General features: G+C 43.0%; 1 protein-coding gene across 1 annotated transcript in view; it reads left to right on the top strand.

Moving 5' to 3' along the window:
- LOC145394075 (U8 snoRNA-decapping enzyme-like) overlaps nucleotides 1-27714 on the top strand; it is a 145198-nt gene that overhangs the window by 73342 nt on the left and 44142 nt on the right. The window contains exons 3-4 of the mRNA XM_080268042.1: nucleotides 4315-4470; nucleotides 10313-10423. Of these exons, the coding sequence (XP_080124168.1) occupies nucleotides 4315-4470; nucleotides 10313-10423 (267 nt within the window). The remainder of the gene's footprint in view (nucleotides 1-4314; nucleotides 4471-10312; nucleotides 10424-27714) is intronic.

Consider the following 27714-nt stretch of genomic DNA (forward strand, 5'->3'; position numbering starts at 1 on the left):
TGCATCTCTTGCCAGGCATTTGTTTACACCCACATGACACTATGAGAAGCACATGCTCTGCTGCTACTGTTCTGTCAGTCAAAATGGGATTGGGCATTCCACCTTGAAGCTCCCAACCCCAGTCAGTAGGATTTAGATCCTCAACATTGGCCAGCCACTCCTGAACTGCGAAGTAGGCTCAGTATGAGTGGCACATTGTAGCTGAGGATGTGGGAGGTAGACTCTGATGTTGGAAGCTGCTGGATGCTTTGCTCGTCCTCTGCATGTACCTCACAAATCTCACCTTATCAAGTGTTGTACATGTTGGATTGGCATTATATAACTTCAGTAAGAAGATTTCTCTCACTCTAGCTACTTCTTCATGGCTGGCATCGCTCTTCTTAAACATATGCAACGTCCTTGAATCCTCACTTTCCAAGACTCTCATGGCCTTCTTTTTGTCAAAGCCAGATAAGGCAGAGACTGTGTCACATTCAGTGATAGCGTGTGCTGTCAGTATGTGTTGTTGGGTGTGTGAATGCATTGCCTGCTGGATGCTGTGTCTGCTTTAAACAAAGTCTCTTTCATACTGCATGTAGATATTGTCTGTTGTGGCCCTGTCATCCAACATGACAAGCAGATCTGTATCCTTTGCCATAAGTGCAACAGGTCGTGCAATATTCCCAGCAAATGCCAATGCTGTGCTATTTATTAAGTAGTCAGCATCAGCCTGACTTTGACAGCAAGCAATGTCTTCAGATGTAAGCCGGTGCTTCAGCCTACTGATTATCAGTGACTTGTTACCATTTGCTAAAATGGAGCATTGATTGCCCGTGACCGATGTCTTGAAATCAAACAGCATATCTGCAGAGACATTTGTATCATTGTGATGGTTCTGTTCAGCAACCTTGGTTGACAGGATAAGATTTGTGTAGCCATCAAAGCAGACAGTGCACACTTTGCCGTAGTTATTGATAATGTGATTCACATAGCTGTCACACACACCACCATATGTGCAGTCCACAGGCCATGTTGCATTTTGCAGCAAATGTCCTCCATCTATCACATAGTATGAGTTCTTAAGAGCTTCTGTGGATATTGGGACTACAGGAGCTTTCAGCACCTGGACAAGACCACTTGTTGTTTTTGCACACTGTCCCCGTGTCAAATAGTGCCGGTGGCTGTTTGCGACACTCATATTTAAAGTGATTCTCCATCTCTGAATGGTTCTTTATCACACATGTGACTCGCATGAAGGGTAGTGTGGGGTCGACCTCAATGTCTTTGCCATGGACAAGGCAGCACAGGTTGCAGCACCAATAGTTATAAGCTTGTCACTCCTTTTGAGCTTAACATCATCGTAGTTCAGGCCAGTGATAGATGCTTCATCCTCATGTTATTTGACTGCTCAGTGTGTATTAGCACAGATAGATGCCATGACTCCAGTATCAGTGCAGACCAGTCTTTTGAGATATTCACCTGTGTAGGCAAATGACAAATTGTATGATAGGTAATTCCAAGAGGTGGGAAAGTGTCTGCTGTCACATGCAATAGTGGATTCCTGGAGGTTCATATGTTAGTCAACTGTCTGAGATTATAGACCACAGAAAGCCTCTAGTGACTCACAAACAGGAACTGTTTGTGGCTGCACATGGACCATCTTGGATTGTGTACTGCCAGTAATTCCACAACCATGTGCTAGACCTCCATGTGTCTTCAGCATTTGCATCAACACCTGCCCAATTGTCTGGTCAGTGAAGCCTCCAGACCAGAACCTGTGGGTTCTTCTGATGGTACACAGATTGTATACCTCTCATACTTCTTGTCCATCAGGTTAGATAGCTGCTTTTTGTGGTCTGGATAAAGTCTAGTACATTCTGTGTATTCAGCATGTCCCCCAGAATGAAGGCCAGGGATCATTTTTGAGATGCAAAACAGATGTAGTTCCCAATCACCAGTGCATTCAGCATGGATGAACACCATTTACATGTATTCAGTCCATAGTTTCCCAGTTCTACTGTTCAGAGATAATTCCTATTCAAGTTCATTTAAGATCTGAGTAAGCTGAGTGACAACTTGTTTATGGAGAACATTGTCTTGTGGGCATTCTTTTTTTAGGAGCTTCTCATTTAGGTTTCTGAATTCATTCAGGTTAACTCCATTCAAACGGTTTGGTGTATCAAGCATCTCAGACACAACCAAGGGGGCAGAAAACATGTTGCATGTAGAGGACGAGCATAGGCATGACCTGTCAACATTTGCTTTACTGTACTAAGTTAAGCGCATAGACAGTTTCCCACTGCCTTTGCACACCTGCCACTCATGATGTTACCCATTTCTCCCGTGTAAGACATAATCAGATGGAATCCACCTATTCTTGCAGTGAGTTTGGTGTGCTTCTATGTACTTCTGCCTCTACAGTTCAATCTGTATCCCACCTGAAAAATAAAAACTTCTGATGAAGTATACTAGTATATAATTCATAGTAAAATCATCAAAACAGATTTTAAATTTTTTGCATTTGCTGTTTCTTCTCTGTGTGTATCAGTGACCTAGAATTCTTATAATAATAGCAGAAATGGAATTATCACTCCGTAAACCCATAAAAGGTGGTATTACGTGACCAAGTGTGAATTTTAGTCACAAAGGTATATACGCACCTCATGCCGATGGTGACCATCTAAAATTTCGTGCCCCATGCCAATGGTGGCCATCTGGCCATCTTGAATTTTGTGGCTCATGCCAATGGTGGCCATCTTGAATTTTGTGCCCCATGCCAGTGGTGGCCATCTTGAATTTCATGCCCCAAGCTGATGGTGGCCGTCTTGAATTTTTTATCCCACACGGTTAGCTTAGCCTACATGGAATGTTTAGGATGTTTGTTGATTTTTACTTAGGTTGCTTCTATGTAGCTATCCTGAAAAAGTCAGCTCTCTCAAATTTTTTTCCAGGTGTATCCTTAACCCCTTACCCGTGGGCCGTCACTACTGTGACGCTTGTTACATACCGTATGTACCATACCATGGGGTGTCACTTCTGTGATCCAGGGATTTTAAAAATCGCCCGGGCTTTCAAGTGCGGTCTTGTATCATCTATCATTACTGCCAGTATTTAGCTATAGGCAGTGCTGCAAATACCGCTAGTTCTCGCATCCAGTGTTACCAATTTAGCCATTTTTCTGTGTTTGTCTCGCCTCCCAACCTTCCCTCCCTTACCCCCTCCCCCGCCTAGCTACAGCCTGGCCGCGCAACGCAACTCCCAACTGGTTTTTTCCATTTCTTTTTTCCATTGAAATGTGCCGTATGCCCTATTCTTATGGTAAAAAATATATGAAAAAAAGGGATTAGGCTTACTGATACTGCCATTGGCCATGAAGTAGCTAATTTATCACCTGGCAGCATCCCACATGCACTTGGTCACTAATTTTACCTGTTCATTAGCCATTGAAATGTCCCTTATGACCTGTTCTTGTACTAAAATATATTTAAAAAAAAAAAGGGAAAAGGCTAAATGATCCTTCAATTGACCTGGAAGTAGCTAATTTATCATGTATTGTCTAGATTTCCTGTTATCCCCGCGGGAGGGGCACGGCGCGGTCCAGCTGTCCCCGTGGGTAAGGGGTTAATGCTCCTGAGCTATCAGTACCTTTTTTTCTATGAGATATATATATATTTTTTTAATGTGTTTTGTCTATAAACGATATTATGGCTAACCTCAGTTAGTGTTACTATCGCAAAGCGAGGTGATGTAGTTTGTGTGTGTGTGTGTCTGTGTGTGTGTGTCCCTTAAATATCTCAGAAAGTTGTGGAAGAATTTTCACCAAACTTTCAAGAAATAGCAACTATGTGGATGGGCAGAAGTGATTAACTTTTGGTGAGGATTTGATCAAAGACGACTGAATGCCAACCACCTTATATCAGATTGTATTTTGGCCAGTATCTCAGAAACAGATAGAGATATTTTCTTTAAATTTGGTTTGTAGGTAGCTTTTGGCCTGTGCTTAGGATTCAGCCCCTGAATGCTTTTGTTCCCTCATTTAGGTGAAGTTGTTTGAGACTGTCTTTATTAACTCTGTCAGTATGATGACACCAGAAGCTAAATAATGATCAATTTCCAGGATGGTAATATACATTCTGTACTGAACAGAAGTTGAGTGATGAAGTTTATGAAAACATAAATGTTTTTCTGTAACTTTACATGTGCTTTTAATATTAGGCTATATAGGATTTTTGGTTTTGAACTTTACAGGTGCATGTGAAATTTTATGGAACTTATGGTTTTGAACTTTACAAATTTACATAAGACTTATGGAACTTATGGTTTTAAACTTTACAGATGCATTTACGATTTGATGGGACTTTTGGTTTTGCTGGTGGTCTGATTGATGCGGGTGAAGATGTTGTGGCTGGTGTCAATAGAGAAATGGCAGAGGAAATTGGTTGGTCCCCCACTGCCAACCCAGTCACCTGGTCTGACTACTACAACACACATGTAAGGTTCCATTACGGTAATGATTTCACAGGAAGAATGTATTTTTTAATTATGCTTTTACCGTTAGATTATTTTAGTTTACTTTGGAGAGATTTCGTGAATTGAAGGAGATACTCGTATTATGTCCTAAGGTGAAAAAAAATTGTCTGGTAGTAAAAAACTGAAATATTTAAATATTTCATGAGATGGAAGGGGTTACACAATTCAATCCACTGACTTGGACAACTGTATTGTTTTATTCTGTTGTTTTAATTTTGTTATACCCAGACCATTTTATTCAGTGTTTGGGAGATGTGTTATATCTGAAAGGCAGATGAAGACTATATCTAACCAGTTCAGTTTAGAAAGTCTCCATAGCTGAATAAAGTTGTCAGGGAAGTAACGAACATAAAATTTAAAAAACTCCATTGGATTGAATGGGTTGACCACTTTATAAAGATGACATATTAACTGTACTTATTTTATTCCTGCTACCAGAGAAGATTAGATATAACCATAATTAATCCCCTGTGTACAAGGGGCCAATCATAAGTTGAATTAAAGCATCTGATGGGAACAACAATAATGACAAAAAGTCAACCTGAGTGATGGAATTATGAGTCCTTTTCTCAGTCCTTTTATCTTACATGGAGCTTGATATTGTACAGCTGTTATATTGCAGCCAGAATTATTATACTGGTAATTATACCATCTTTATTGTAACCTGGCATAAAACTGCTCTCCTTCCATCTTGAATGCCGAGTTTTAGCAATTAATTAATGCTAGAATGTGGTGCCGGTAACAAAGATATGCTGTTGAAAGGATGCAGAGCCATAATATTGTCTTTTTCTGCCACTGAAAATAAGCTGTGAAAGGACAGAAAGCTAGCCCAGGTTAAGGTAAAACGACTGCAAATACCCTTCCTGAATATACTTTTTGTTTTTTCTTCATGCTGATTTGAAAAATTTTAATCTGTGCTGTATTGTAGTTTGCAAGTTACTGAAAGGAAGGGTGTTGAAGTAGTGTGGAATGTTGTGATGAGAGGCATAATTGAAATAGGAACTTTTCTTCGTTGCTTTATGGATAATGTACCATAACTGCATATCAGAAAACTGTGTACAGCAACTGGTACCATGAGAATGGTTGTTTCATCAGCAGTTTCATGGAAATACAAATGCTGACCAGTTGACCTACAGAAATCCCAGAAGAACAATTTTTGCCCTCAGCATGTGGATAATGTGATTGTTTAGAGACAATGTAGACATAAAATGGTAATAGTAAAATATTGTTAGGTAACAAATCAGTGGTATTTACCATGACTGATGGTGATAGGTTTCGATGAGGTGATGCTTCCAGCACTAAGTTGTTGTTGTCTCAGACTCATTTGAAACATGAACCTGATGGGATGTAGGTTGTAATTGTTCTTCTCCTGCAGTACACTATTCTCCTTTAGGGAGATAGGGTGCAAGTTGAGGGATGTGTATATAGATGGACAGCAGAGCTACACAGTTTCATCAGTGTCACAATGTGAAAGTGTCCCTCTCCCATACCCCAAGGCTGAGAGGTTCAGGCAAGATGTATGATTAATAATCAGATCTGGTCAGCTTTAACCTCCAACTCCTTGCACCTGTAGGCCTGCAGAGTTATGTGCAGAGTTTTGGCCTGCTTTTGTCTCAGTTGGTGTAAGATTAGATACAGTGTACTTGGGGTTAAACGGAAACTGTTGTCCCCCTTCCCTTTCTCTTCTTGTACTAGGTGTATAGTGCAGTGCAAAAATGTGTAATAGGAGAATGTATTGTATCATTTTTGTGTAGATGATTACATATAGTGAGGTTGTGACACATTATGCATGTAAAACAAAGACTCATTGTAGTTGGGAACTGCATAGTGTAAGCATGACTAAATGGAATGCCGTAGAGAAGAGTACTCGGAGAACTTGGCAGTATTCTGAAGGGTAGAATGTTTAGGGGAGAAGAGTAATTGGAGAACTTGACAGGATTCTGAAGAGTAGGATGGTTAGGAGAAAAGAGTACAGTAATTTTAGAATCTGGCAGTATTCTGAAGGGTGGGATGGCTGTGAGAGAAGGGGTAATTAAAGTTGGTTAGTTTGGAAGGGAAGAGCACCACCTCCTTGAAAGTGCATTGTTTCTCACACTCTTGTTTGGGAATGACAAAACTCTTTAAGTTACAGGCCATAGAGAGGACTGTTTTCAGAACTGTTGAAGGCATAAACAGGATGAATGGAAAGTGGTTGAGAATTTTTTTAGTATTTTGGAGGAAAGAGCAATGGGAGTGGTAGGAGTTCCTTTTTGGGTAGAGAGAAGTACTCTGAGGTGGTATGGAGACACATGATTATTGCCAAAGCAGGTTTTTGAAAGGAAGACCAAAGGTAAAATTATAAAAAGAGAGTTGAACAGTACAGTGAGGGAGAAAAGTTTGCTTACTCTTCCTCTACATGTACTTCATGCTTAGGGAGTGAAAATTGCTTTCCTCATTGATGCATTATATGATAAAAAAAAACTGAGCAAAGACACATACCATACCTCTCCCAGCTTAGGAATATTTAACCAACAGAGGAAAGGTAGATTTACAAGAGATGGCACAGTAGGCAAACTTTTGTCTGTGACCATACATTGATGGGAGAGAGGAAAAAGCAAGAGGAGTGATAGTGAGAGACAGAGAGGTATGTATGGTTGCAATAAAACTGCCTGGAGGCAGTTCTGTCACAACCATTCTGCCATGAGGTTTCCAGTAGGAAATACAGTATTGGAGATGATGATGGTAATGGAATATACTGTTGAATTCTTGTACTTGAACAGACAAGCCACATTTTAAATCAGGGATGAGTTCAGTATCGGGGATGATAATAATGGTTTTGATATACTGTTGAATTCATATACAGAAAGTCCTCATTTAAAATCAGGGATGTGTTCTAAAGTATCTTAATTTTCCCATACAGTTGGTTCTGCAAACTGAAGGGAACTGGCAGATAAGCCTTTTAGGTAACAATGGAACCTGGAAATGCAGTCATTCTGTAAATTAGTAGGGACTTAAGAGTTAGCAAAGTGAGAGGACGATGTGGAGGGCTGTCAGATCATATGATTGTGGTATGCAAGATCAAGCTGAGAGGAGTGAGGTAGACCAGGAAAGAGAGGAGCGGTTAGGGAGAAAGACTGAAAGTCGAGAAGCTGAGGATCAAAGAAATGGCAGATGAATGCAGGACCAAGGTAGGGGAGGAGTTTGAATCAGTGAATTGGAATGAAATGGATCTCGACAGCCTGTTGAATGAATTTAGGGATTGCTTAATTAGAAATGCTAAAGCGGTGTGTGGTGTGGCAAGAGTAACAATAAAGAAGAAAGGTACTGTATAGCATGGTGGGATGAAGAGGTTAAGAGAGCAGTGGAGGAAAAGAGGAAGAAGTGGTTAGAGTGGTTACAGGACGGGTTCATTTGAAATAAGAACTGAAAATATTGAGCAAGATGCATGTAAAGAGACTAGTGAAGAGGAAAAAGAAGGAGGTAGATGATGATTTAGGAAGAAAAATGAATGCAAATTACTCTGAAAATAGGAAGTTATTCTGGAATGAGGTGCAGAAATCCAGAAGTCACAGCGGAAAGAAATGTGAAAGTGTGAAGGATGTATGGCAGATTATTAACCCATGGGGATGAAGTAAGGACCAGATGGAAAGAATATTTTGAAAGCCTAATGAATGGGAATAGAGAAAGCGGAGCCACTGTAAACATGATTGGTCTGGGGTGTGTGCAGAGATGGAATGCAGTGATAGGAAACTTGACACTGGCACAGGTGAAGAATGCTGTGAAACTGCTGGAGTTGATGAGGTGTATGCAGAGGTGATTAAGTGTAGTGGAGAGAGTGGAATGAAGTGCTTGTTGTAGATATGTAAGAAGTCATGGTGTGCCAGCAGAGTAAGAAAAAAAAAAAAAAGACTGTGATTGTATCCCTGTCCAAAAATAAAGATGAACGAAGTGAGTGCAAGAATTATCATATATGGAAGAATTATTATAGAGAAAGTAAGAGAGATATCAGAAGTCCTGGTGAGTGATGAACAGGGTGACTTCAGTAGTGGCAGAGGATGTGTGGATCAAATACTTGCAGTAAGACAGATAGTGGAGAGGGCTTGTGAGAAGGACTATAATATGTTTGTGGCATTTATGGATCTGGTAAAAACATACGACAAAGTAGACGGAGAAGGATTGTGGAAAGTTTTGGGCATGTATGCTAGGAGCTGTCAAGAGTTTTTATGGTGGTAGTGAAGCATGTCTATCTATCTGTCTATCTATTGCCAGATGCCATAATCCTGTAAGGGGTGGCCATTTGTCTTTGAGTTAGTTGTTTTACAGGGAGGGGCACTAACCCTCCACCAACCCACTTGTTGACACGTAGGGAACATATATGGTTTGGTTATATGGTTACCACCCAGCGTTGTAAATGGTTTCTTGGCTTACAGGAAACCATTTGGCTTGTCACTCAATGTAAAGCCACATGTAAAGGAAAGAAAAGCAATAAGAAGTGACAGGAAAGATGGGAGAAACAGGAAGAGAGGAGGGCATGCACAGAAAAAGAATGATAAAGGCTAAGGAAGGAGTAGGCAGCACTACATCAAGTGAGTGGATGATGGTCGCCACCACCAACCACAAATGTAAGTGTAAATGGGCATCTAAGTGAATGATTCATGATCAGTGTGGGTGTGCAAGAAGGTTATGTGATGTCCCTGTGGTTGTTCATTATATATATGGATGGGGTGATGAGAGAAGTAAAAACATGAGTAATGGAGAGGAGGGTGGCGTTGGTAATGAATGGTGATGGATGGAGTATCTCAAATATGTTGTATGCTGATGATGCAATACTACTTGCAAATACCGGACGAGAACTTGGTAGATAGTGCAGAGTTTTGCTGATGTCTGTGAGTGTTGTGCCTTGAGAGTAAACGTAGAAAAGAGTAAAGTGATGGTTACTGAGAGAGACGGTGACTCCTAGTGTGATGTTACAGTGAACTGAGAGAGACTGGACTTTGTAAGAGTGTTCAAATACCTGGGTACAGTGAAAGAAAAGAGAGAAATATGTGCAAAAGGAAGGAAAGTAGCTGGTGCAATGAAGGCCTTTATTAGAAGCAGAGGTTTGAGTGTTGCAGCTGCACGAGGCTTACATGAAGGAATGTTAGTGCCAACTTTAACATATGGATGTGAGACTATGGTATGGCATGAAAATGATTAGTCAGGAGTGAGAGCAGTGGAAGTGGGACTACTGAGGAATGTATGTGGAGTACAGAGAGTGGGTAGGATATGAAATATGTGATTTGTGAAAGATGCTGACACCAGAATCGAAGAGAGTGTACCGAGATGGTATGGTCATGTGGAGAGAATGGATAACAATAGTGTGGTGAAAAAGGTATATCTGAGCAAATTTGAAGGAAGGAGGAGGTGAGGTTGGCCAAGGAGGAGGTAGAGGGATATGGTGGATGAGTGTGTGAGGAAGAGAGGTTTGGAAGTCGGTGAGGCTAGGTGACTGACGAGATTGAGCTGGCTGGATGAATATTTGAGGAGAAGTGCATGATCAGGGATTTGGCGCTCCTTTGTAACGTGACAGCATCCGTACTGACTCTATCGGATACGTTTATGTGAAGCTACAGAATGTGGTGAATGTTTTTGGCATATCAGATAGAGCCAGGATTCTGGGGACTTGAATGGTTAGTGCATGGAAGCGTGGCCCATTGGATTGGGCAAATTTGGGCTGTCTGGACGTTGCTACTTCTCACCCTGCCCTAGGGTGGGAAAGGAGGTCCAGATGATGATGATATAAAAAAAGTGACATGTTGAGGGTTTACTGTATACTTGTTGACAGGTGGATCACAACCGACAACTGGTGCTGCATTTCTTCATCAAGCAGTTGACCCTTGAGCAGTTTGTGGCATTAGAGAGGGGTGCTCTTCTTGCTTCAGAATATGGAAATGAGGTGAGATGCTTGAGAATGAGAGGCACCTGCTATCCTTAAGAACATTGCATATTGTGGCAAAACAGTAAAAAATAAAATGCATGTTTATTAAACCAAGGCTTAAGGTAGGAGAATGCCTTTGACATCTAAAATAAGAATGTTGACCTTTACTCAGGATGCACAGTGACCACCTGGCTGCCATGCACAGTATCACTCTATTACAGTCTTACATTCGCACTGCCCTACTCTGACTCATGGCAAACAGTACAGTGTCTCAATAAAGGACTACACTGACAGTAAAAAATGTCGTCGTAATGGTGTACCAAAATAATTTTATATAGTTAGGCATCTGGTCACTGATCAGAGTAGAGTGAGGAAAGTGGCATTGTGTTTGTTGGTCACTGAACCAGCATGAAGTTAGTGACAGTTGTTATGACAGTTATCTGTTTTATCACCTTTATGTTTAGAAACCATTGACCATGCTAGCATGTGTAAGTCCTTTCACTCGATGGCAGCTCCTTTTGTCCCATGATTGTGAACCATTTCCCTGCTCATTCACCAAGCCCAGAAGTCTCCACATAGGATCTTATCCCATGGCTTTTGATCTGCCTTTGAGCATTGTTCCCTCCTCATTCACATGTGTAACCCTCCTCAGCCATTTGTCTCCCTTATCCTGCCATCATATCCAATCCATCTCATCATACAGGTTTTTATCATCTCTTTAATATTTCTGATGCAGAATTTTTTTCACAGCATGCTTTTGTCAAATCTGTCACTCATTGAGATCCTCTTCATTCCTATTCCTTCCAGTCTGCTCATATGATTTTCTCTCACTGGCTAAGTCTCAGTGTCATACTGCATAACACTTCTCATTCATGTTTTGTTGAGGGTATCCTTGCCTTCAGTAAAATATCTTTATTGTCACAAGAGACAGTGGTTCCCAAAATTATTTCCATCCACTTCACCCATTAGTAATGGAGTATGCCTTTGCTCCTCATTCTGCATTCAAAGTGCCTTCCACGTAACAAAACTAATGATGTATTCAGAGCGGTCTCTCTAATGAGCATTTTCCATAGCATCTATGATGGATGCCAATACATGATGCACATTGAAAGTTTCTCATATCCTAATGAGGATTATAGAATATGTTAGGCATATATTGTGTAAAAGGGGGAGTTTGCTGAAGGCACCAAAATCCTATTACAGGTGCTAGGATATTATTGCATGTCTTAAGGCTGGGAAGAAGGTCAGTGATCCTGTTTGCATTAATGTAGGTGTGGGACAGGGATTTGTAATTTCACCTTGATTGTTCAGTACAGTATATATCAATGATTGGAATAGTCAGAGTTGAAAGTGAGGACAGCAGGTATAGGAGTAAAACTGACGTTTAATGAGGTGAAAGGAGTCGTGGACCGTGCTTATCAGCTGATGATGCTATTTTAATGAGTAAAAGTGAGAGTGGACCAAACCATACGTGCTTCCTACGTGTCAACAAGTGTTGGTGGAGGGTTAGTGTCCCATCCCATAAAACAAATAACTTAAAGTCATTGGCCACCCCTTACAGGATTGTGGCATCTGGCAATAGATAGATAAGTTTGGAGTGGTGTAAGTTTCATAGAGTTAGCACAAGAAGAAATTATAAGTACTTGTGAAGAAATGTAAGATACATGACTCAGTAGGTTTTGGCAGGCAGTTCAGGGTAGAAGGTAGAAACATTGAATTACAAGGTCCAAATAAATGTTGAGGTGCTTGAGGAATTTGATATTGTAAAATATCTGAGAGCTATATTGTGCAATATAATCCCTCCACTATCTGATGTAATAGAGTCAAAGGCATATCCGGAAAGTGGGTCCGTCCGGAAAGTGGGCCCCTGCCTCCAGGACTGGTACTGATGGACCCTAACCCAGCCTAACTCAGAAAACCACCTACATAACTCTCTACATAACTCTCTACCTATTTAAGACCCTGTTCACACAAGTAAGGGGCAGAAAGTATGAAATAAATGAAAAGGAACCAGAGAATGAGGAATTACGTGAGTATCGAAAATATCTAGCAGTGTACAGGGTACGTACAACACGTCCATGGCCGTTCGTTACGAAGGTTAACCCGCCTCCTTTAAGGCCCTGGTAGTAGTGAAAATGCTCTTGAAGCATTTACAGTAATCCAGTGTTGTGCTGCACTTAATCTTTTGCACTTTGAGTTATAATTGTTTAACAGTGCACATTGTGTTCTTCATTGCACCAAGCCAGTTTCAACTGCCAGTTTACACTCTGTACTTAATCTTTGCACTCTGAATTGTAATTTCATAACACTGCACAACACTGTAAATTCCCATGTGGTCTAATGGCGAGGTATTGCAGTTTATTCACTGTTTATTCACAAAAACGAGCATGTGTGGCATCCACTGAATGAGCGTCTAGTCAGGATGGTAGTTAGATGGTAACTCCCAACTGGGGAGAGATGGGGGAAGCAAGCAGCGAGCATAAACTCAGCTGTTTGGTGTGGCGCACCAATTTAAAACTATGGTTGAAAAAATGTTGGATTTTTTTTTTTTTTTTTTTTTTTACATTTTTTTGGCCATTTTTAGGTTCCAAGGGCCCGGGCCCAAAATGTCTGGTAAGTGGGGAGTCCAGATTGTGGGGATTTGGATAGTAAAGGGATTACTGTATGGCAAAATGGAGGGTGGGGTTGAGAGACATTGCTTAACCCCTTAACCGCGGGGCGTCACTTTCGTGACGCTCGGCTACAATGGATCATACCGCGGGGCATCACTTTTGTGATTCTGTGTTATTTTGAATTATCCTGGGCTCTCAAGTGGTGGCTTGTATCATCTATCAGTACTGCCAATGTCCAACACTAGTCAGCACTCCAAATCTCATCTGTACTCCCATCCATTGTTGACATTTTAGCTATTTTACCCCCTTCGTGACTCCCCTCCCTACCTGCCTTCCATTACCCTCTCCTCTCACCTCCCACGCCGCGCTGCGCTACGGAAATTTCCCCCTTCTTTTTCCACAGATTTCATCCATTGAAATAAGCCCTATGCCCTATATTCTTATCCAATAATATATACCAAAAAAAAACAGGTAAGTGATAGTGTTATACTCCAGAAATTGGCTAATTATCACCTGACAACACCTCACGTGCATTCATTCGCTACATTACCACGGTAATTTCCCCTTTGATTTATGCCTTGTAATCGATGTCTGTAATAAAAATATATATCAGAAAGGAAGGGAGATTCCTAATTGACATTTACATTCACCTGGAACAACCTATTTCTTTATTTATTGCCGAGATTTTCTACCTATAAAAAATTAGCATGTAAGTTAGCAGCAGTAAGCCTAAAGTGTCATTGTCAACCCTTCCCTTCTCAGATAATTTACCCCCTTCGTGAATCCCCTCCCTACCTGCCCTCCATTACCCTCTCCTCTCACCTCCCACGCCGCGCTGCGCTACGGAAATTTCCCCCTTCTTTTTCCACAGATTTCATCCATTGAAATAAGCCCTATGCCCTATATTTTTACCCAATAATATATACCAAAACAAAAACAGGTAAGTGATAGTGTTATACTCCAGAAATTGGCTAATTATCACCTGACAAAACCTCACGTGCATTCATTCGCTACATTACCATGGTAATTTCCCCTTTGATTTATGCCTTGTAATCGATGTCTGTAATAAAAATATATATCAGAAAGGAAGGGAGATTCCTAATTGACGTTTACATTCACCTGGAACTACCTATTTCTTTATTTATTGCCGAGATTTTCTACCTATAAAAAATTAGCCTGTAAGTTAGCAGCAGTCAGCCTAAAGTGTCATTGTCAACCCTTCCCTTCTCAGATAAGCCACGGCATTTAGTTCCTTGTCCTCCACTGCAGAGACAACATGTCGCACTCGCGCCCCGCCGTTCCTGCCGCTTCTGCGCCCATTGCAAAGGGCCCCGTGACCTCTACGTCAAAGAAAAGTGTTGAGGCAAGCAGGAAAGGCCTCAGTGACTCTGCAGTGGCACGAGAACTTGCAGAATTGTCCATGATAATAATGGACAGTGATTTTGACGATTCGGGTGAATCGTGTGATGAGTCGGGTGAGGTTATCGCGCCAGAAACAGCGACAACAAGTGCTTCTACCAGTGAATTAGTGTCTAGCTCCAAGGGAAAGGAGCCTTTAGTGCAGGAAGGACAAGAATTTGGGAAGGGAGTGAAAAGGCGGCGTGTTAGCCCCAGAACAATGCCCCCACGTGACCCAGCCCGCCATGTGTCACGAGTGCATTCACCTCCCCGTTCCCCAAGCCCCGCTTTACTCATCTCGTCATCATCGTCGGCTGAGTTATCTCCGGAGTCTTCGTCGTCGGAGTCACCACCAGCATCAACAGTGAAGGCCGGCCGTAGAGGTAGAGGTAGATCTAAGAGAGTGAAAAGTAGTGTAGCTAGTAGGGTAAGGGCTGCTAGTGCTGTACGGCAACCTAGGGTCAGTGAGAGTGACCTTGACAGAGATAAGCCTCCCTCTCATCCAACCTCCACCACCACCACCACCACCAGCCCTCCACCGCCACGCCAGGGAATCCTGGACGCCTTCGCGTGGACGGAAGGGTCAGAGTTTGTCCCCGAAAACCTGGTTTTCGATGAGAGCTCGTCAGGAGTTCAGCCTGCCTTCACTATGGACGAAAATGCTGAGTGTGTCGACTACCTTTTGGCCTTCCTAGATGACGAAGTCATGCATCACATATGTGATGAGACCAACAGGTACGAATCACAACGTGCTGCTAGTGGTACAGGTGCAGCCAAGATGCAACAGTGGACCATGCTGGGAGTGCAGGAGCTGTATGTGTTCTTTGCCCTCATGCTTCTTATGCCACACTCCAAGAAGCATGAGTTGGAAGAATACTGGTCCATGGACCCCTTACTACCCTCACCGACCTTCAATAAGTACATGGCCAGAGATCGCTTCCGGAACATCATGGGAAACCTGCACTTTGCCGATAATGATGTACCTTCCCAAACCAACCCACTCTGGAAGATCCGGGAGATTCTGAACAGAATGAAGGATAAGTTCATGTCATTCTTCCACCCATTTCAGAAGGTTGTCATTGATGAATCCTTGGTTTTGTTCAGAGGACGTCTTCGGTTTGTTCAGTACATTCCAAGCAAACGCCATCGCTTTGGAATTAAGTTCTTTGTACTGTGCGACTGTAAGACGGGGTACATCCTTGACTTCGTCATATATTCAGCCAGCACTGTCGATCTCGATAAAACTCACCCCCTTGGCTTCTCAGGCTGTGTAGTGAAAGTGCTCCTAGAAAAGTATTTTGGTGGGAATCATGTGCTGTATACAGACAACTACTATACAGCACCGAAACTTGCCAAATACCTTTCTGAGCACGGCATTGGCTCCTGCGGCACTGTGAAAAGTAATCGTGCCAACTTCCCCAAATTCCCAGAGGCGGGAAACTCGCAGCGAGGAGACGTGCACCTACGCAAGTGTGAGAAGATGCTGGCAATACGGTGGCATGACAAGAGAGTCGTGCACATGCTCACCACCGTACATAAGGGGGAGATGAGAGACAGTGGGAAGGTCGACCGTAGGACAGGCGAACCTGTGATGAAACCCGATGCTGTGTTGGACTATAATATCAACATGCGGCTGGTGGACAAGTCCGACATGATGATTGGTGAGATCGACTGCCTCAGGAAGAATACTAGGTGGTACAGGAAAGTTTTTCTGCATCTCATAGATATGACGATGCTGAACGCCTTCATCCTGTACAAGATGAAGGTAAAGCCACCCAAGTCCTTCTCCCTGAGGTTGTTCGCCAGGACTTGTGTCCAGCAGCTGCTGGAAATATATGGTAGGGTGCAAGCAGCAACTCCAAGGCGCCATCCAGTTACACTTCCCAACCGACTTGAGCAGAGGGCGTATATGGATCGGCACAGACTTGAGATAATGCCTGCCACAGGGAAAAGGAAGGCTGCGATTCGCAGGTGTCAGGTATGTGCGCATACCACACGCCGCACACCTGAGCATAAACGCACCTCTTGGCAGTGCGCTGAATGCCAGGTTCCCCTCTGTGTAACCTGCTTCTTCGATTATCACAGCCAGAAGCAGTTCTAACAGTGCAAGTGTGGAAGCAGAATTATTTGGAAATAATGTGTAAATAATGTGTAAATAGCAGGTGAAAGCAATGGATGTTCAGTTCATATGATTGAACAGTGTATTATAGTTTTATCTTACTGAAAGTGACAGTGAATAACATATTGTAAGTAAAATAGAAGGGTAAATATTGAAAATAGAATAGAAAATGTAAATAGCAATGTAAGTAATTAGTAATATAAGAATATGAGTACAAATAATTTATGTTATAACAGTGAGAGTGAATCCGTGGCTCTCTACGTATTTTACTGACTGAAAAATTGAATGACTTCAGTGACAATAAAATAATACGTCTGAAGGAAACTTATGGAGAAAGACTCCAGATATATATAAGTGTGATATAGTAATAGAAATATAGAGTGTGAGGGGTTTTATGAATAATAAAGGACAGAGTGCCTAGAGCGAATTAGCGCAAGTGCGGCGATCAGACGCGCTCGTAATTTCCATTGCTTTCACAGTGTTTTTTTTTTTAGTATGGATCCCAAACTACTTGAAAATGGTAGAATAGTGTTTATAGTGTTTGTATCTGGCTGTGGTAATCATATTACGGGTTGTCGGGAAGTGTAAAGTGGAGACTTAGTTACCCTACTTCAGAGGTCTCCACAAGTCCTACGGAAACTGACGAAGGCTCAACAATCATTCCAGGAGAAAGCTGAAGGTATGTGCAATAAGCATATATAATTTTATTATTCTAGGACTAATAACTGATTTTTGGCAAATATTTTTTGAGAGTCTGTCGGAGCCCAAATAACCCCGCGGGACACGCAAGTCATTGGTAAACAAGCCCGCGGTGTAGGGGTTAAAGAGAAAAGAGTTTAGTGATAGCCTGATTATCTGGGCTGTACAGTACTCGTCAAAATTATTCAGCGTTGTCTGCCGGGCGCACAATACTTATGGCCAAAAAAGAATCACCCATTTTTGGGGGTAAAAATTGAGCCACAAGTTTGCACCGCAAGCATGACGTCACGGTAGCCTGAGGCCTTCCGACACGCTGGTTGGTTCCCGCCTCAGTCGCCCACGGGCTGCCTGAGAGAGAGGAACTCCGCGTGTGTCCCTCTCAACTTGCGCCATTTTTTACCGAGTGTCCTGCAGTGTTTTGGGGTTCACCACTTTGTTATGACACCTACCCGTGAACTATCGAGTGAAATCATATCCCAGATCATTGCTCTAAAGGAGGCAGGCCACCAGACAAAGGAAATTAGTGAATTGGTTGGTGTGGCACGATCGACAGTTCGTCGTTGGTGTGCGCGGTTTTGGTTGGAAAACAGTGGTGAAGTTCCCACAAAGAAACCGAGGTCTGGTAGGCCTAGGAAAACTTCTCCAAGGTCTGTTAATGTTTTAAAACGTGCAGTGGAGTTTAATCCTCGTGTGAGTGCAAGGAAAATTAAGGAGAGCAACCCGGAAGTGTTTGGTGAGGTGTCTGTGAGAACAGTGTCTCATAGGGTGCATGAGCTTGGTTACACAAGTCATAGGCCTGTGAAAAAGCCTCTTCTCACCAAGAGCCAGAGAATTCGTAGGCTTGCGTTTGCTAATAAATATCTAAACTGGGGTGAGGAGCAATGGTTGTCAGTGTTGAGGTCTGATGAGGCAACGTTTAGTGTTACCTGTAACAGAGGAGCACGTGTGTATCGACGCAAAGGTAGTGACCCACTTGACCCATGGTATGTAGAAAGCACAGTTAAACATCCTGATTCACTCATGGTGTGGGCTTGTTTCTCGGGTCAAGTTTTGGGGAAGCTTGTTGTGCTTCCCAAGAATGTTAGAGTGAATCAGGATGTTTACCTGGAGCTTCTGTGTGATCATTTACTAGACTCATTTGAGCTAACAGGTGCACGAGTGTTTCAGCAGGACGGTGCACCTGCTCACAAGGACAAATCGGTCACCAATTGGCTTCGTGACACTGAGGTATCATTCATGACAGACTGGCCAGGAAATAGCCCAGACCTCAACCCGATTGAAAACCTCTGGTACCTCGTAAAGAAGAGTCTCCAAGGGAAGGACATTAGCTCTCTGCCTAAGCTGGAAGCTGCCATTCGTGACTCCTGGGACAAAATACCCCTCCAGCACCTCAGGAGCCTCGCCCTTTCATTTCCAAGACGTCTCAAGTCCGTGAAGAAACGTAAAGGCTACACTACAAAGCACTAAAGGTAAATAAAATGCATTATTTATATGTTGTTTCAATTTTGAAAGGTTTGGTTCTTTGGAGGGACACAGGGCGCTCAATAATTCTGACGAGCACTGTATAGTGTGAAGCCCAAATAGTCCTAAATCACAATTAATCCAGCAGAAACAAAACACAGGTAAACATATGCATTACTTGAAACAGTAGAAGAAGGACCTGGAGTGGTGGCATCTTCGTCGTGGGTCTACCCCCCTGAGGCTGTCGAAGAGAAGAGGAGGACAGCATGGGGGCCAAACACCACAAACCCCCCCGGCCCCTCACGGGGCTCGAGTAGGCCTACCTGGGAGTGGCTTCGGTCGCCCGGGCAAATACCACATCTCCCAACACAACACACACAACAACACCGTTTTTACTACACCGAGAAATGACTCCCCGGCTGTCATTTCTCGGGGGGACATTGAGAGCAATCCAGGACCCACCAACAAATACATATGTCAGACATTCTCAAAACATATCACGTCGAGCTGACAGACAAAGGGTTCAGTTCAGTGCAATTCCTGCAAGAACTGGACCCATTACACCTGCACAACACTTGCATCCAGAAAACATTACACAAACACCTGGACCTGCTCCTTATGCTCTTTCCCCCCACTCACCAACCCTCTTACCAATCCTACTCCTACTTCCATCACACCTCCACAGCCAAACCAACCGATCCTTCCCACACCATCCAGTCCCCCAACTCCTCCCATTCCAACCCATCCTAATCCACCTCAACCCTTACCTCCATCACAACCTCCTCCTACCCCTTCCCCTCCACCCACACCACCTCCCCCCCGTGCTGCAGCAGCCAACATACATCACACACACAACATAAACATCCTTCATTTAAACATAGAATGGCCTAAACACCAATCAACAAGAACTCACACAATTCATCAAACAACAGAACATACACACTGCCATCTTACAAGAAACAAAACTACACAGAGCACAGAAAACACCGACATTTCATAACTTTACCACCGTTATACAAGACTGGGCCAACGGCAGTGGCGGTGGGCTCTATCATCCTGGTACACAAATCCATCAACTTTGCAGATACCAGTGCACACACAAAGTCACTTCTCCCCCCACATGACACCACAACAGAAATACAATTAGTGAAAATACGCACTCGTAACAAATCACACATAATAATCGTTAACACATACATTCCCCCCCAGTTGTCCCCCACAGTACCACACAATTACTCTCCACAGATACACCACATCAGTAACATACCCAACATCATCCTGGGTGATGATTCCAACGCCAAGTCGTCGGTCTGGCATGTTAATAACTCTGACACAGACAGAGGGCTGGTACTACAATCCCAGACAGATCATCTTTTCATACTGAACAATGTAGACCAACATACCGGTACCCATATCCCACACCAAGCCCTCTTCCTCCCATCATCTCCAGACATCACCTTCTGCTCCCCAAACCTCGCCCCCTCTACATCGTGGAAAGTGGTCAAAACTCTAAGTTCTGATCACTGCCCAATCATTCTCACTGCCAAAACCAGAATCACCCCAGTTGGCCACAAACACACATACACTAATTATAAGAGAGCCAACTGGGAGGCCTTTGTAACTGAAACAGAACAACATTTCAAAACACTAAACAGTACACCTATCACAGACATCAACACCACTGTACACACTTTCAGTGCAATTATACAAAATGCAGACAAAAGACACATCCCTAGAGGCAACATAAAGAGACGCAATCCCAACTTCACACCAGAAATTCAAGGCTTCATCAGACAACGGGACACACTCCCCAACACCCCATACACAAGACACTGTACAACAAATACAAGAACTCAACACTCAAATAAACAATAAAATATCAGAACAGCAAACACTAAACTGGAAAAATTACCTCCAAACACTTGACCACAAAACAAACATCAACAAACTATACAAAACACTAAACAGCATCACACTTTCCAACAGCAACACCACACAATCACATGCTGCCATCACAACAACAGACACCATACCCTCAAACAAACAACAAGCAAACACTCCCATCAATCACTATTCACAAGTCAGCCATCTAAACCCCTATCCCAAAGGCCGACGTATCATCCGACGTAAGAGACAGTTCCCCACAGACCCAGACTACGCACCTTTCACTTACAACCAGACAAAGCACATCATTAACAACCTCAAGCACTCATCTGCTTGTGGACCAGACAACATAAGCAACATTTACCTTAAACACCTTGGACCACAAGGCATACAAGCACTCACCAACATATCAAACTACAGCTACTCACACAACATAATACCCAACATCTGGAAGCACGGCATTATCATCACTATCCCTAAACCCAACAAAGACCCCACGTTACCCTCCTCACACCGCCCCATCATGCTCCTCTGCACCCCCTCTAAAGTCACTGAACGACTGGTACTACAACTAGTCACACCTCACATTCCCCTAGCCCAGTCACAACATGGCTTTAGGCCACTACATTCCACAAACACCCTTCTTACAGGCCTTACACAGAGAGTTTTCAATGGCATGAATTCAGCTAGGCCACCACACAGAACAATCCTAATCACACTAGACATTAGCAAAGCTTTTGATGGTATCCCCTGCCACAACCTCACAAACAAAATACTCAACACAAACATACACAATAACACAAAAAGATGGCTGGCAGACTACTTAGCAGGCAGATGTGCACATGTAACATTTGCCTGTCAGTCTTCTAACATCAGAAACTTTACAAACGGCATCCCCAAAGATCTGTTTTGTCCCCTATACTCTTTAACCTATACATGCATGACATACCCACACCCCACACACCACAGATACACATAGCTTCCTATGCAGATGATATAACACTTACATGTACGCACCAAAACGCAAACACAGCTGCACACATCATTCAACCTTACCTCAACACACTACATGAATGGTTCATCACAAACAGGCTCAAAATAACCCCAGCCAAATCTACAGTGACCCTTCTCACAAACTGGACAGCAGAACACAGTCACATCCCACACCTCACCATAAACAACACTCCCCTACCACACACACACACACACACACACACAAAATCCTTGGTGTAACATACAGTACATCAGTGTCATTTAAACAACACATCACAAACATTAAAAATAAAATAACACCAAGTCTCAGTGCTTTGAGGTCACTTGCCCATACAGCATTCAGACACAACAAAGAAACCACCACCACAGTATACAAACAATACATACGTTCAGTGATGAATTGCAAGCCCTGCCTGGACTTCTAACCTCACCAAAACACACTACAACACTCTACAGACCATACAGAACATTCATCCATCCATCCATTATCCAATCCTACATTGCCCCATGAGGAGCATAGGAGCCTGGGGCTAGGCAGTTGGTCCCGACATTTAAGATGAGAGTGACCAGCCTCACTCATCCCTGAGTGGCATTACATGAGCAATCAACCCCAACCACCCCTTGGATATAAACCTTCACCAGCTCAAACCGATTGGAGTGCAATAATTACCCACTAAACCACCAGGTGCCATAATTTGGTTATATGGTTACCACCCAGCGTAGTAAATGGTTTCCTGGTGTACAGGAAACCATTTGGCTTGTCACTCAACGTAGAGTCACCCACAGGCTGAAGGAAGTGGAAAGAATGAAGGAAAGAAAGACAGAAGAGGGAGTGTAAAGTCACCCATAGGCAGAAGGACAAGGAAAGAATGAAGGAAAGAAAAACAGAAGAGAATGGAAGGAAAGTAGGATGGAGGGGAAAGGGCTGACACCCGAGAGCAGCACTACGTCGAGTGAGTGGATGGTGAGCGTCCGCATCTACCAAGGCCCTAAAAATAATCACAGGCTGCACAGCTACTACACCCACAGACCACCTACATCAAGAAACAAGTCCTCAAAGTCAAGGATCATCTAGACATGAGAGGCACCTGGTTTCTTGCTGCAGCCTCCACAAACCCACAACATCCACTATATTACATGGCAGCACATCCACCCACACCAAGGAACATCAAAACAACACCCAGCTCCCGTTACCATACACAAATACTGTCATCTCTCCCCCCTCGCTCACCTCAGACCGGTTTCCAGAAGCATATCCACACTCAGATCACTCGACACTCCATTCAGTCACTTAAAGACAACACACAGCTGCATGCAAGGCCTCCTGACATCCACCCTTCTGAATCTTATCTCCCTCATGAGGACAGGGTCCACCTGGCCAGGCTAAGATGTGGGCACCATCCAGCCCTCTTAATCTACCAGAAGAGGCTGGATGACTCTGTCACTGATGCCTGTCCAGGATGCAGCACAGCACCCCACACTATTAAGCACATTATGGAAGACTGCATTGCACACAATCACCTACGCCAACAACACAACATACACTCTTTGAGAGCTCTTTGGGAAAGCCCGGTCTCGGCCATGGCCTTCCTAAGGGACTCGGGGCTGTTCGGCCAGACTGCCTAGGGAACAACTACTACTACTACTACAGTAGAAGCCATCCATCCATCCATCATCCAATCCTACATTGCCCCACGAGGAGTGTAGGAGCCTGGGGCTAGGCAGTTGGCCTTGACATTTAAGATGAGAGTGACCAGCCTCACTCATCCCTGAGTGGCATTACATGAGCAGTCAGCCCCAACCATCCCTTGGATATAAATCTTCACAGGCTCAATCTGATTGGAGCACCGTAATTACTCAATAAACCACCAGGCGCCAAGTTTGGTTATATGGTTACCACCCAGCATAGTAAATGGTTTCCTGGTGTACAGGAAACCATTTGGCTTGTCATTCAGTGGAGTCACCCACAGGCAAAAGGAAGAGGAAAGAATGAAGGAAAGAAAGACAGGAGAGGGAATGCAAAGTCACCTGTAGGCAGAAGGACAAGGAAAGAATGAAGGAAAGAAAAGACAGAAGAGGATGGAAGGAAGGAAAGATGGAGGAGAGGAAAGGGCAGACACCTGAGAGCAGCACTACATCGAGTGAGTGGATGGTGAGTGCCCGCACCTACCATAAACAGTAGAAGCAACTTACCAAATCAGTTCTTCCTGATAATCTGTTATATTTTTCTGATTATTTCTGGGGTGGTAAATAAACGTTTCCTGTTAAATCTGTTTCTCTGTTGTTTTTAGCAATTCTGCTGTGACAGCTCGTTTGATTCTTCAGCGTAATGGCGGAAGGGACTGTCCTAACCAAAGTGTTTAACTAAACCTAACGTAACCTAGCTTGACCCTCTCAAGGAGCTGCAAGTTTTCAGTGAGTTTCAAGAACATGATCAGCGAGAATGTAGTGAACAAATGCAGCCCCTACTCAAGCACAAAGAAAACCTTCGCATGGGTTTTATTTGCCCCCAGAAATTGGTTATATTGGTATAAAATGTATACCAACATCTTCACTGATGTTTATACTACAAGGTAAGCTGATAAAAAACACACAAAACTTATGAGTAAAAGTACAGAAATGCGGTGAGAATAAACTTGTTCAAGAGCAAAAATACGGTAGCTTCAAATAACTTCCCAACATCCTAGCACAAAATTTTGCCTGCACAATGTAAGAGCAAAGCATATTTCTAGATGCAGAATTTCACAAGCTTTCACATGGTGTTTTTGGAATTTCAGTATGATCAGTGGTTTTTGAGTAAATCGTCAATAATCACAACCCCACACCCACCCACCCCACCGAAAGCCAAGAGGACACTTTTTTTTTTTTTTTTTTTTTTTTTTAATGCGAGGAAGAAGGAACCAAAGGCCATGAGCCCGCAGTAACAGTTCCTTCCAAGAGAAAAACAAAATACAATAGAGAGCCAAATTCAAGATCCGATCATTTTGAGATCATTTTGAGATGCCTGGACACACTGCGTTTGAAGGACTGGAGATCATAGAGTGCTAGCCTTGAAATAGACACCCTCCTTTATGGTACACCAAGGTTTGTTGCACTTCCTGCAAAAACTTGGTTTTTGGTGAATATTTTTGTCCAAAATTGTCTGACTGCTATTTCTTCAGCCCATCACTGATAATGACGCATATCGCATCAACAAGTACTTTTCACCAACTCTGATGTGACGCAATTTACGTCATTGTTCCTGAGAGGGTTAACTGTACTTAACAAATTAACCTAATGTAACCTCCAGTTGGGAAATTGGGAAAGGAAATCCACCTTTCAGTACGTTGAACTTTCTTCCATTATGACGGAAACAAACAGTCATTGGTACAGGAAGCCCTTATTTTTCGACCAGTCATTATTCAGCAATTCATTTTTTTGACACTTATAAATCTGTACCCGTTTTTGTTTTTCGACATGGTTATCACCACCATTTCGGCAGTTCAAACCGTGTGCCACCAGACAGACCGGTTGAGCTGCCTCAGTCTCCTATGCTCTGCCCTGCTGATCGGTTGCATCTTCATCCGTCTGCATTTCTTTCTGACCATGTGGAATACCACAGCACCACCATGGCTCTGCCCAACACCCTTACTACTACCCTGTCATATTTATGAGAATGATCCAAATGCAATATGAAGCTTCCAGGTGCGAAACAACATCAACAAGGCTATCAAATTCTACCAGGAGCTTCTGAAGGAGAAGAGAGTACAGGCCAAGCAAACAAATATGAGCGATTTCTTCAAGCTAAGAATGGAGAATTATGACTAAACTTTTAAGGGGATTGAGTGAGTGTTTACATAAGTGTGTGACCTTTGATTATCATTTGTGGAGAGAGAGAGAGAGAGAAGAGGGGAGTATTCTGATGTAGTACACTATGTACTGTACTGTTTTTTTTTCCTTGTTGTTGTGTTAGAAATAAAACAGATTAAAAACATTCAGGTGAGGGCGCTCACCATCCACTCACTCGATGTCGTGCTGCTTTGGGTGTCTGCCCTTTCCTCTCTTCCTTCCTTCCTTTTTTGTCTTTCCTTCATTCGTTCCTCATCCTTCTGCCTACGGGTGACTTTACACTTCCTCTTCTGTCTTTCTTTCCTTCCTTTATTCCTTTTCCTTCTGCCTATTGGTGACTCTACACTGAGTGACAAGCCAAATGGTTTCCTGTACACCAGGAAACCATTTCCTATGCTGGATGATAACCATATAACCAAAATATGGCATCTGGTGGATTAATGGGTAATTAAGGCACTCCAATCAGATTGAGCCAGTGTAGGTTTATATCCAAGGGGTGGTTGGGGTTTATTGCTCATGTAATGCCACTCAGGGATGAGTGAGGCTGGTCAGTCTCATCTTTAATGTCAGGAGTAACTTGTGCCTGGCCCTGGACTCCTACGTTTCTCATGGGGCAACATAGGATTGGATGATGGATGGATGAAAAACATTTCTGTTTAATAAATGAAAAGTGTTAAATGATAAATATTGGTATTTTTTCTGTTGTTCTTGAATATTTTTTGAATGACGAAGGTGTTCAGGAACTTAAACCCCCTATTTCTTAACTATTTTATGGGAAAAATAGGTTCATTATTTGACCAATTTGTTATTCAACCATTTTTTTATAGAACGCATCCCAGTCAGATAGTGGGGACTGCCTGTACAGCTTAAGGAATTTGATGATAATAATGCAGGAACTTCTCCAGGAGGAAAAGGTTATTTACCACCCTGAAAACTATCTTATCTATCTATCTATCTATTGCCAGACGCCTCAATCCCGTTTGGGGTGGCCACAAACAAATCGCCTCCAAGTCGCCCTGTCCCCCGCCATTTCACTGCCCTGCTCCCAACTCACACCCCCCTCTCTCATATACCTCTCCACCCCATCCCTCCATCTCATCCTCGGCCTCCCCCTCCCTCTTCCCCCCTCCACCTCACTCACATACACTCTCTTTGTCAGTCTTTCACCCTCCATCCTCTCCACATGGCCAAACCACCTCAGTGTGTTCCTCATAACGCTTCCTATCACATCCACATCCACACCACAACGCTCCTTTATATCCTCATTCGTCAGCCTGTCTCTCCACGTGACTCCACAGGCTCCTCTTAAATAACTCATTTCCACTGCTCTCACTCTTGACTTGTGTCCTTCCAACAATCTCCAAGCTTCACTTCCGTATGTTAGAGTTGGTATCACAATACTGTCATGTAGTAACTTTTTCACTTCCATGCTCACTTCCCTGTTTCTTATCACTGCTTTCAAGGAACCAGCAACCTTTCTTCCCTGCTGTACCCTTTCAAGCACTTCACCCTCCAAACCTCCATCCTTACTCATCACACTACCCAAATACTGAAACGTACTCACATTTTCCAATTCCTCACCATCCAACCTCGCTGTACATTCACCTACTTCACCTCTCTCAAAGACCATCACTTTACTCTTCCCTACATTCACCTTTAGGTTCCGTTTCTTACACACTCTCTCAAACTCATCCACCAAGCCTTGCAGCTCCCCTTCGTCTTCACTCAACAACACAGTATCATCTGCAAACAACAGTACAGGGAGTTTCCAAACACTATCCTTTCTCACCAGGGCCACTCCAACATCCACTACCCTACCTTGTACCTCTTTTATTACCCCATCCATGTACAGATTGAACAATCATGGAGACATGACACATCCCTGTTTCAAACCAACTTTCAAAGAGAAAAATTCACTTAGTTCACCATCCACACGCACTGCAGCCTTCGCACCATCGTACATACTCTTCACAGCATTCAACAACTTCCCATCTACTCCATATATTCTTAACACTTTCCACAATCCTTGTCTATCCACCCTGTCATATGCTTTCTCCAAATCCATGAAAGCCACATACAACTTCTTTCCCTTCTCAAGAAACTTTTCCACTAAAGATCTAAGAATGAATATCTGATCTACACAACCTCTTCCCTTCCTAAAGCCTCCCTGTTCTTCTCCAACTAATTTCTCTGTTCTTTCTCTAACTCTGTCTATAAGTATCCTACCATACACTTTTCGTATTATACTAAGAAGACAAATGCCCCTATGATTACCACACACTTCTTTTTCCCCTTTTCCTTTGTACAAGGGAATA

The sequence above is a fragment of the Coenobita brevimanus genome, chromosome 26 (assembly GCF_032717465.1).
Source record: "Coenobita brevimanus isolate Jiangsu-jjx chromosome 26, ASM3271746v2, whole genome shotgun sequence".
Taxonomy (NCBI): Eukaryota; Metazoa; Arthropoda; class Malacostraca; order Decapoda; family Coenobitidae; genus Coenobita; species Coenobita brevimanus.